Below are 12,023 nucleotides of genomic sequence, written 5' to 3' on the forward strand. Positions count from 1 at the left end.
CGATCAATCGTGTAGTGTGAAAACCACGACATAAAAGACTCCAGATTACAAGAGATCAAGTTGTGTAGTGCGAACTGTACAGCGATCTGAACATCCTAAAAGTTGTGTAGTGCGAACTTAGCATACGTTTCTATCAAACGTAATTTAACCTATAATCAAATTGCAACCTATGATCATCTCACCACCCACTCTTGGCTCAGTAAGGGGGATGGACTAATATGTGTATAACTTTTCTGTGGTATTGTACTGTATAAAGAATAAACCGCTATTCCACACAAATAAACCCACCTGTTGGTCCTTTATTTTTGGTTGGCATGCAACAGCATTTAATATTATATTATCAGTTATTCAGGCTAATCCCCACTCTGTCAAAACTTCTGAAGAGGGATTGCAAGCCGATGTGATAAGCTGAGTTAATGTGTTATCACCTTGAATTGCAACTCCAGCATCTACACATATATGAGATGTTCAACACAAAACCAACTTCAGTATTTCAGATAACACCCACAGTAATGGTGGTTTATTCCTTGTATAGCATTATGTAAACCATGTCCTTACAAGGCAATTTAACTAGGGCATCGATGCAGAGCAGTTGCAGCCTGCAAGTCGATCTAATAAAACATGTTAAAAATACACATTTCAAATATGCCTATGTTTCTTTGCTTAACAAGAATGTCTGTGGTAAATGGTCCATCACACTCCAAAGCCATATTGAGATGGCACAAAAAAAAAGACACCTTATTGATAACTAACTAACCAATGGATGCCCCTTTTTTACTCAACTAGGCCTGTCACAATTATGACTAAATTAACTGTAAACTACATCCAATTGTCAAAAACATTTACAACTAACAGTCTTTAAAGTTGACCCATTACCACACGAGTTAGGTAATGTAATTATACTCACATACTGTACAAAGCTACTATAAACATATATAAAACAGTACATAAAATGACAACTTCAGCAAAGTGTTAAATAATGAAATACAGTCGCAAATGGAGCATGACAATAGAAAAGCCTGTTAATGTGACAGCACAGTAATCTGATACTGATATGAAACAAGTGTTCAAACAATACATAAAACAAGACCATGGAACAACATTCCATCAGCCCACTTAACTAATAATCGAAACAAATAAATGGAACTAAGGAATTTTGCAACTTGCAAGATTGTGACAGGCCTAGACATGGTTTCTGATGCTGACTATATTAAAAAGCACTGTTCAATCAGGATTAACATAACATTGTATTGAGAAATTAGTTAAACAGAATTTACATCAGTTAAAAATACAGACCAAAATGCTTTTTACAGGACATACCACCCCAACATCTTCCTCATTGGTTAAATATCAGTTATTACATCTAGAGAAAAAAGGCAAAGCAATTATAGTCAACTACTTTCACTAAACATCTATTTTTTTTTAAAAACAACAAATATTGTGTTGCCATAGAGATGCACCTACTGTACACAAATTAACAATTGTAAAATTCAGTGACCTGCCCCTGAATGTGTCCCTCTCTATGAATTTCCTGTCTTTGTCCTTCTAACTCCTCCCTTTCTCTTCGAAATTCTTCCTTTGCCTTAAACAGCTCCTCCTTCTCCTTCTGTATTTCCTCCCTCTCTTTCTGGATCTCCAGTTTGGTGTTTTCAATTTCCTCCTTTTCTCTTTTCAGTCTGTGTTGTTCATCCTCCTGTTGTCGTTTCTGATGCTGGAGCAGTCGTCTTTCATCTTCAAGCTCTCGGATCTGCTGCATCAAATCCCTCTGCTGCTGCAAGCTTCTACCCTCCTCTTGCTGCACACGCCTTAGCGCTTCGGTAAGTTCCCGCTCTCGCTCCAAAATTCTACGCCTATCACTCCAATCAGGACCTGTCAAAGAAGGTAATCACAGTTTATCAATGATGCTAAAGTCAAAAGCAATGGGTAAAATTAAAGAATGCAGTGTCTTTATGTTAGTCCACTTTCCTAGTGTATTTACTAAAATGTAATTTCACATTGCCCAAATTAAATTTTTCTTTTTTTTTATATATTTGTCAGAAACATCACAACATTCTGGTAAAAAGTTCAAATACACTGAACTGGAAATAAAAACAGATAAGAACCATCTGCTAGATTCTGAATTGGCTTTGTTCGCTTGTTAATATGTTCATCTTTCTACTTTAAATTACTGTAATGTTTAATACGTTACCCTTATTAGGAGAAATTAAGCATGAAGACTTGTTCAACATTGATGTTTTTATATATTCTGATTGAACACTAACCTTATCAACTAAACTTTGTCAAATTTGAATAGGTTATCAGTATCTCTACTTTGGATGGAAAGAAGCTAAGAGCACCACCACAAGTGTACTACCACAAGTGCACTAACTTTCGTTTAGGGAGAAAATGCAGCAATTAAAAATTGACACAAAAGCAAAATGCCTAACACCTTCTAAACTAGACAGATTTTAGCTGCTATGGACCACAGTTTGGTTAAAAAGATTGATTTTATATATTATGCTTCTGTGTAGTATTTTACACAGAATACTTTGAAATCGTTTAAAGCATGGTTTTAGAGCATATTTTACAACAGGCAGAATTCCATGTTCACTAACCTGTACCCGTCTGGGTGATTGTTAGTTGTGGCTGGACGTTTCGAGGTGTTGACACGGCACGAGGCTTGGTGGGGCTAGTAGGACTGTAATCAGGATCATCATTTTTGCGCTTTGTGGACCTTCTCTGTGGATGCTCTTCAAGCTGTGCATACTCAGTAGGATGCTTGTTCTGCAGGTGTCTAATAAGGTTGCTGGTACTGCTCTGGTGCTGGATCTTTTCCATGCACAACAAGCACATCGCTTTCTTCTCCTGATCCATTTTGCGGTAGTGCACCCACACTGCACTCCATTTTCGTGTGGTCGGTGTTGCTGGTGGTGCAGGACTGCCCTCCTGGGCACCTCTGCTCTCTGCTTCACATCCAGATACCTCTCCTTCTGTTGCTGCTTCTCCAGCGGCCGCACAAAGAATGCCTCTTATGGCTCCATCCATCTCTGCATCGCCCACCTCGGCTGGAACCTCCACTTGTTGCTCATCCATCATGACTGTAACTAAACCAGAAAAAAATATATATTAATACGGTACACTTTACTGTCGTCTGGGCCACATGGGAAAGAGCAAATTGAAAATTTATTAAACATTAAAAATGTATAAACTCTATCCATCACATGCCCAAGGACTGGTTCAGTTATTTATTTTCCACATTTGAAGTATTTACCCATCCTGCACATAATCTATTTTGATTTACATTTAGAAACAAAACCTTGGGCTTTGTCAAACATTTAGAATGTTTATCTTTTTTGGCTATATCCCATAAAGTATATGTAACTTAGAAAATTGTACTTTAACACAAACACAATTTAGAGTGCAAATTAAAATATCTAAAAGTGTAAATGTCCATTGTTATACATATAAAACAACTAAGTGCAGACATCAGGGTGGAAAAAGTATGGACAAACAATGGGGCGTCAACAACTTAAGAGGAAACCAGACAACTCTTCTTAGTGGTAATCATTATACATACAAAACAACTGTGGTGGATTGAGTTAAGATTTGATGATAAAACTTTGTTAAAGTTGAACAGAGTACTGCTTTGTGGAAATGTAACCATAAAAAGGACACAAAAACAAATGCCCAACATAGTACACTCTACACAGTATAAAGACAGTATCGAAAAAGTTTAAATTTAAACATACAATCTTGTTTAATGCATTAGAAATGCAAATCTTTAGTTTAAAAAAAGCGGTTAAAAAAAGCGGATTATATCGAATCGTGGTACGCTTATTGGCGTAGGCCTTACACGTAATTGACAGTAACTAATCATACTACGGCGGGAAAACAATCGATTCGGTCGCTCTAAAGAACCGATTCTTAAGATTTACTAACCAAGTTCAAAATAAACGATTCATTGGGGAAGCAAAAACCAAACAGAGCAGCGGCTGAATGAACGCCACTACGCGCGAATTGTATACTGTTGTTCGTGCTGTATCGATAGACGGTCTTTGTCGGATTTGAAACTCACTTTCATGTGAATACGTGTTGCATTGCACGACAAAATGGAGTCTGAAACAAGACCAGTCGGGAAGAATGAAAACCTAGCTAGCTGGCTAGGCTAAACCCGACTGAATAACTAGCGAGTTTAGGCAGCTACTTTCTACTACTGTAATTATTTAACTATGTCTACAAACAGGACTGTTTACTGGTGAAATTACATGTTTTTGTCATTTTACACGAACTTAGCCAGCCAATTTTACAATTAGCACGTTAAGCTAACGTTGGCGCCAAAACTACACTAGCTGGGCTCAAAAGATTTTAAACGAAATACACGCGGCGCCTACATACAACAATATGGTAAGCGTTTACGAGGCTGTGTGTTATTGAATACAATAAACTAGGTAGCTATTAAACAAGCTAGCATAGAAACCTCTTAACAATCCAAACCTTCTACACAGCCGTTATTATTGTTGGTTGCGATTTTTCCTGATGTAGATTTTCTCTTGTCCAAAGCGGAGAAATCATTTGGATGTTTCGCTCGTAAATGGCGAAGCATATTCGTCGTGTGACCAAAATATAAAACTGTCTTCATACAGAGAAGACATAGTACTCGTTTATCATCCTCCGCTTGAAAAAACGACCACACTATGCTTCGTTTTCGAGCCGCCATTTGAGAGTCGGTTTTGTTCTGAACACTTTTGTTACTGCACTACTTACTGCCCCCTTCAGGGTTGGCTGTCTGTCGGTGGCGAGAGATATTTTGAAAGACCTACAGCTTTGACCGAGAAAATATACGTAATCCCTCCTTCTAGCGACCTCCCATTGTATAGCGTCCTGAGTGTGGGGATCTCTGCGCATGCTCTGTGCCCGTTTTAAGCAAGGCTGGAAACCCCATCGAAGCGGCGCTAGTTAAACTGGGCAGAGTTTGGCTTGCCCGGTGTACTTGCTTATTCCTTGTGTTCAAATTGTGGCAAATGTTTTAAAACAATATCTGGGGCTCCCCTCCATATAATCATATGACCGCTTTACAAGCGTTTTTGGTAAAGTTTTCTTAGCTTCCAATCATGCTGCAAGTACACACACACACACACACACACACGCTGCATATCACAAATACAGACAGCATACAAAAACTAAACTGAAATAAAGCAATACATACAATAACAACTGAAACAGGCAACTTAGAATTGGATTGTAAGCAACACAATTAAATATTACAAATTACAATGGACAACACAATCCCGTTATAGGAAAATGAATAAATAACATTTGCCACCAGACACAACATCACAAACAGATCGCATAAAAGAAATATACAAATATTATTTGTAGTTCTGTGAAAAATAGGCACTTTAATATGATTAGGCATTGCATTCCCAGTCAGTAATTTTGCATTTTCTTGCACGTTTGTTAAAGGGCAAAAGTGTTTTAAAACCTATAGCTGAATACTGGATTGCAGATCACATGGAAAAGGAAAGAAGCTCATGTGTCTGATGACAGTGTCACATATGTTCCAGCTTTTAGATTTGTTTTATGATGGCTTATGGATTAAACATTAGACTACATATTTATTTATTAATTAATTACTAGGCTACCACAGTACCCAAGTTTCCAAACAAACTGTGATATGCAGAAAAAGTAATTCATTGTACTGTACATATTTGTATGTATATGACAAATAAAAACATTCTAATTTCTATTTATTATTTTTTAGGGTTTTAATGTCATGATTTACACTTTGGTTACATTTATAAAAGGAGCTACAAATTGGGGCTACAAATTAGATTACTTGCTTCTGGAACAGTAATTGTAAGTGACAAATAACTGCCTCAGTGCACTTTGTCTAACTGAAACCTGGACTAGTCATGATACACTTATGTACGTAAACTGTGTTGCAATTGTCATATGTTCCAAAACAAGCATCACAAATATTGGAGAGCACATGGTGGCACACTACACTAAAAGTACCGTACACTAGATAGCATAAAAGATGCCCTAACTAAGTAGGTTAGGAGATGCTCTAACCAAATATTTACAATGCTATCCAAGTATTTTTTTTTATCCAATCTCCATTGATTAAATCATCAAAGTCATCATCATGCATACTTGACACTATTTCAGTCTGCTTACCTAAAGATTTACTTCCCTGCTTACCAAATTAAGTACATTCCTTAGCCTTGAATAAGTACCCAAATAGTTTAAATGTGCAGTTATTAAACCCCTGATTAAAAAACTTAATCTGGATTCACATTTTCTGTCTAATTATAGGCCATTATAAAACGGATAGTTCCGGTCCTAAAATCTGATTGCTGAGCCACGTTTGAAGCTGTTGTAAAATCCCCGATATACGCACACCTATGACCACCTCACATCATTCCATATTAATACGCCACTGAAAAGAAAAAGTAAAAAAAAAAAAATTTATAAATTGAACATTGTTGTATTTTATTATATTTTATGTTGACCGCCGTTTTATAAAAGCAATAAGCCATTCGGGACCGTGCGTTACTGCTATGATTTTATCACGGGGAAAGACGTTTTAGGCACTTTGCTTCGTGTCGTGCCAAAACATCTTTCCCTGTGATAGAATCGCAGTAACGTACGGTCTCTCATGGCTTATTGCTTTAATTTAAACTTTTCCTTTGTCTTTAACATTCCAAAAAATTTTTCTAACAATTATTTCATTACTTGCTATTCATGATAGATATTCTTGAAACATTTCAATTTGAATTTAAGCTTTTTTACCCACATCACGTTGAAACCTGCAAGTTAAGGCTGCCATGCCAACAATGCCGTTCCTGCTGGATATGAGGAAAATCTGCCGTGTTTGCACTCACACTCACTTTTTAGTTTTTGGTCCTGGATTCTGTAAAGTTGCTTTAAGAAAATGAGACAATATTGTAAAAAATGATATACAAATAAATTTTGCTTAACCTGAATTTGATTTGAAATATTGTATCTTCAATTTACCTAACTTACATGTCTTTGGAACGTGGGAGGAAATTGGAACGGCTCTTGTCATTCTTCAATATCAAAGAGATAGAGGTCTGTTTAAGAGATAAAATGAGAGAGTCTGTATTCAGTGAATCATTTAGCATGGCTAGATTAATGAGTGTGATTTAGATGAAAATTTAAAAAAAGAATTTTATAGGGAAACCATCTGCGCATGGGGCTTTATCACTGTGCATTAAATAAATAGCAGCCTGAATCATGTGTTCAAAAAGAGATGAAGCCAGCACAACCTTGGTTGAGGAATCAATAGTAGGTAAATGTAAATTCTTAAAACATTCGCCCATAGCGGTAAAGTGTGTCGATTTTTGTTTTAACTGAAGACTGGAAATTTTACTGGGTTTAACTCCATATTACGAAAATAATGATCTGTATTTTATTAATGTAGTAATTTAGATTGTATCTCAAAGAGTCTTGATCTGGTGTAGATTTTGGAAAGAAGAAGAAAGAGATATAACCTGACCCCACATATAAGCCCTAAAAGATTCCCAGATTTGGGGACATGCCAGTGGTAGAATTAATTTCCAGTAAAGTATCAGTCTGACTGGCAAGTGACAAAAAATCCTGTCTAAAAGAAGGGAGTTGAATCTCCAAATCCTAAGGAAAGGTGGTTCATTGGAGAACACAAAGGATATGAAAAGTACAGCATTGTTTTAAAATATTATACTACCCTAAAAAATAGAACATACACAAGATAAAAAAGAATTTGTCAATAAAAAGTAGTCAATACAGAAATAGGAGTGCTGAACAGGAGAGAAATATGATTATTACCAATACAAATACCAGACATCAGTTTGACCACAAGTATCAGATTGGTCAGATTGGTGAGCAAGCATGGATAGAGTTTAATAGAAAAGTGGTGTAATTAAGAAGTCACAGTTGAAGACAGTTAAAGTTAGCTTGACTGTCTCTGAGCATGAAGCAAGGTCCATAAACAGATCTTTATTTATTTTAATACTGTCCCAATGTGGATACACTCACTTCCTGTTTGCACTCTGGCAACTTCTACTGCATTCAGCCTCACTGGCTAAGGAGATCTGCAGGCTAAGACATGCCTGTTTTGAGATGTGAAGTCAACAGCTGGAGACTTTTCTGAATGTATTCCTCTTATAATCATGCCTCGACCAAACAGTAGGAGTAGCTGTTGCAACAGCGAGCAGGTGATTTTCTATTCAGTCTTTTTTGCCCTTGGCATGGCCATGGCCAATTGCATGTTGGCCACTTGTTTAAGATGTCAACACAGTGATTTTTACAGAGCAATGACCTCAACTCCACTTAACATATTTGCTGAGACTGCATTTCAGGTCCACGTGTCCAACAGGTTTTCCCTACTTCGCGACATACCTGCTGAAAAGCCTGTTAATAAAAGTGCTCTGGTTATAGGAGACTCAGCTTTGACACGTGCAAATTGCAACCCCCATAGAGACACCAGCAACCATAGTCACCTGTTTTCCGGGGGCCAGGGCGCCGACGTCAGAGCAAATCTTAAAGTGCTGGCTAATGCTAATCATATATTTTCTAAGATTGATATTCACGTCAGCACTAATGCAGTTTAAGACAGTCTGAGGTTATGAAGAGTAATGTTGAAGAGGTGTGTGAGTTAGCTAGGTCGATGTCCGAGGCGGCTCTGCCACCGAGACCAGGCAGCAGACAAACAGGGTAAAACGACACCATCTGAGTCACCATCTGATGTCACCTTTAATCTTTAGGTCCCAAACTATTGAGTCTGTGTATGTTGTAAGCAAAAACATTATTAAAAATATGTCCTAATAGCTTGATTAAAATTTAGGACTACTAAACATTAGATTGCTTGCGTGTAAAGCTGTAAATGTAAAAGAAATTATAACAGATAACTGTCTTAGTGCACTTTGTTTAACTGAGACCTGGGCTAGTCCTGAAGAGTAAGTTTAAATAAAGCAGCTCCTCTGGGATACAGTTATGAACATAAGTCACATAATAGTTGTAGAGGAGGAGTAGCCACAATTTATGACCAAGACATATGCCTCACTGTAAAAAGCAACTCATATAACCAACTCATTTAAAGTTCTTGTTGCTGACATAGTCACTTAATCTTTATTTGATAAAATAAAGTATGTTTAAGCTGATTCAGAATTCCATATTGATTTGAAGAATTTGCTGAGTTTATTTCTAAATTAGTACCATCAACTGAAAAGGCTTTAATTTTTGGAGACTTTAATATTCATTATATAAAAAAGTATGATCAGCTAGCTGCGTGTTTGATTGTATTTTAGAATCTACAGGTGCTGGTCATAAAATTAGAATATCATGAAAAAGTTGATTTATTTCAGTAATTCCATTCAAAAAGTGAAACTTGTATATTATATTCATTCATTACACACAGACTGATTGTTTCAAATGTTTATTTCTTTTAATGTTGATGATTATAACTGACAACTAATGAAAACCCCAAATTCAGTATCTCAGAAAATTTGAATATTACTTAAGACCAATACAAAAAAAAGGATTTTTAGAAATGTTGGCCAACTGAAAAGTATGAACATGAAAAGTATGAGCATGTACAGCACTCAATACTTATTTGGGGCTCCTTTTGCCTGGATTACTGCAACAATGCGGCGTGGCATGGAGTCGATCAGTCTGTGGCACTGCTCAGGTGTTATGAGAGCCCAGGTTGCTCTGATAGTGGCCTTCAGCTCTTCTGAATTGTTGGGTCTGGCGTATCGCATCTTCCTCTTCACAATATCCCATAGATTTTCTATGGGGTTAAGGTCAGGCGAGTTTGCTGGCCAATTAAGAACAGGGATACCATGGTCCTTAAACCAGGTACTGGCAGCTTTGGCACTGTGTGCAGGTGCCAAGTCCTGTTGGAAAATGAAATATGCAAGTTGGTCAGCAGCAGGAAGCATGAAGTGCTCTAAAACTTCCTGGTAGACGGCTGCGTTGACCTTGGACCTCAGAAAACACAGTGGACCAACACCAGCAGATGACATGGCACTCCAAACCATCACTGACTGTGGAAACTTTACACTGGACCTCAAGCAACGTGGATTCTGTGCCTCTCCTCTCTTCCTCCAGACTCTGGGACCTTGATTTCCAAAGGTAATGCAAAATTTACTTTCATCAGAGAACATAACTTTGGACCACTCAGCAGTCCTTTTTGTCTTTAGCCCAGGCGAGACGCTTCTGACGCCGTCTCTTGTTCAAGAGTGGCTTGACACAAGTAATGCGACAGCTGAAACCCATGTCTTGCATACGTCTGTGCGTGGTGGTTCTTGAAGCACTGACTCCAGCTGCAGTCCACTCTTTGTGAATCTCCCCCACATTTTTGAATGGGTTTTGTTTCACAATCCTCTCCAGGGTGCGGTTATCCCTATTGCTTGTACACTTTTTTCTACCACATCTTTTCCTTCCCTTCGCCTCTCTATTAATGTGCTTGGACACAGAGCCCTGTGAACAGCCAGCCTCTTTAGCAATGACCTTTTGTGTCTTGCCCTCCTTGTGCAAGGTGTCAATGGTCGTCTTTTGGACAACTGTCAAGTCAGCAGTCTTCCCCATGATTGTGTAGATTTCATGATATTCTAATTTTATGACCAGCACCTGTATAGGTATTACCCAAACCATAACGGGACCCACTCACCGCTGTAAACATACCTTAGATCTCATATTAACTCAGGGTATTGACATAGACAACCTGGTTGTTGTACCACTAAATGACTTGATACCAGATCACTTCCTCCTAATATATGAAGTATCTAATAATATACAGCGACCACATTGTTTTAAATCTAAGCGCACCATCATGTCTGCAACTGCAGCAGCATTTATACACAGCCTACCAGAATGACTAATTATGCCAACATCAGAGCCTAAAAAGCTAGAACAGGCAACTCTACATTTAGAGTCCGTATTCCGCACAATGTTAGATAGTGTAGCACCATGTGAAACTATTGCTCCATGGTACAATGACTACACATGCTCTAAAACTAGCATTAAGAAAATTGTTGGCACACTACACTGGAAGTGTTTAAGATCACATGGAAAGATGCCCTAACTGAGTATAAACATGTACTTATGTAAGCTAAAGCTTTATATCATTCTTCCTTAATAGAGAATAATAAGAACAATTCTAGATTTCTTTTTAAGACAGTGTCCAAACTAACTAATAATGACACTGAAATCGTATTTAAAAAAAATCATTGCTGGTACAGTTGGATGGTATATTAGATTTTATTTCAAAGTCAGACTGTGTCACTTGGCAATATTAAGCATCAATTCACTTTTTTAGCAACATGGACGATAATAGTGAATTTTCCAACAAGGATATCCAACTAAATTCCTTTAATCTTATCCTCCAAACTGAACTATCTGCGTTGATTAAATCATCCAAGTCATCCTCATGTATACTTGACCCTGTTCCAACTCGTTTACTTTAAGATTGGCTCCAAGCCACTGTAGAGCCCCTGCTTATCTTAATAAATGCATTAAAATTTTAGCCTTGGATATGTACTCAAATTGTTCAAATGTGCTGTCATTAAACCCCCATTAAAAACCTAATCTTGATCCATTCATTCTGTCTAAGTATAGGCCAATTTCATACCATCCTTTTGTCTCCAAGATTCTATAAAAAAATTCCAACAATTACGTTCTTATCTGCACGAAAACAGTATTTATGAAAAATTTCTATCAGGATTTAGACCCAACCATAGTACCGAAACTGCATTAATTAGGGTAGTTGATGATTTATTGATGTCCTTTGATAATGGATGCATCTCTTTTCTTGTACTGTTAGACTGATTATTCAGGTTTGTTGACGGTGGGGGAGGTGGACACTGACATCATGTGAAAGCCCTCATGGGTGCTGTAGTCTCATGCTACTCTCTGCAAAACTGACATTTTACTCTTAATGATTTCACATTTTAACTACTTTTTCTGTTATGTACCCTAAGGTGGTTCTGATGGAAACCTGTTTACCAACCAGATGTTGAAGCCTGCAAGATGAGACTGCTGTG

The 12,023-nt window shown here is 37.5% G+C and overlaps 1 protein-coding gene across 1 annotated transcript; it reads right to left on the bottom strand.

Moving 5' to 3' along the window:
• Positions 1–279: 279 nt before the first annotated feature.
• Positions 280–4,772, bottom strand: LOC134331660 (mitogen-activated protein kinase kinase kinase kinase 4). The gene is made up of 3 exons (XM_063013158.1): positions 4,744–4,772; positions 2,595–3,083; positions 280–1,869 (listed from the first exon to the last, which is right to left on the bottom strand). Exons 2-3 carry the CDS (start codon positions 3,073–3,075, stop codon positions 1,475–1,477), a joined length of 876 nt encoding a protein of 291 aa, XP_062869228.1. The 5' UTR covers positions 3,076–3,083; positions 4,744–4,772; the 3' UTR covers positions 280–1,474.
• Positions 4,773–12,023: the final 7,251 nt, after the last annotated feature.

Source organism: Trichomycterus rosablanca, chromosome 17, assembly GCF_030014385.1.
Source record: "Trichomycterus rosablanca isolate fTriRos1 chromosome 17, fTriRos1.hap1, whole genome shotgun sequence".
Lineage (NCBI taxonomy): Eukaryota > Metazoa > Chordata > Actinopteri > Siluriformes > Trichomycteridae > Trichomycterus > Trichomycterus rosablanca.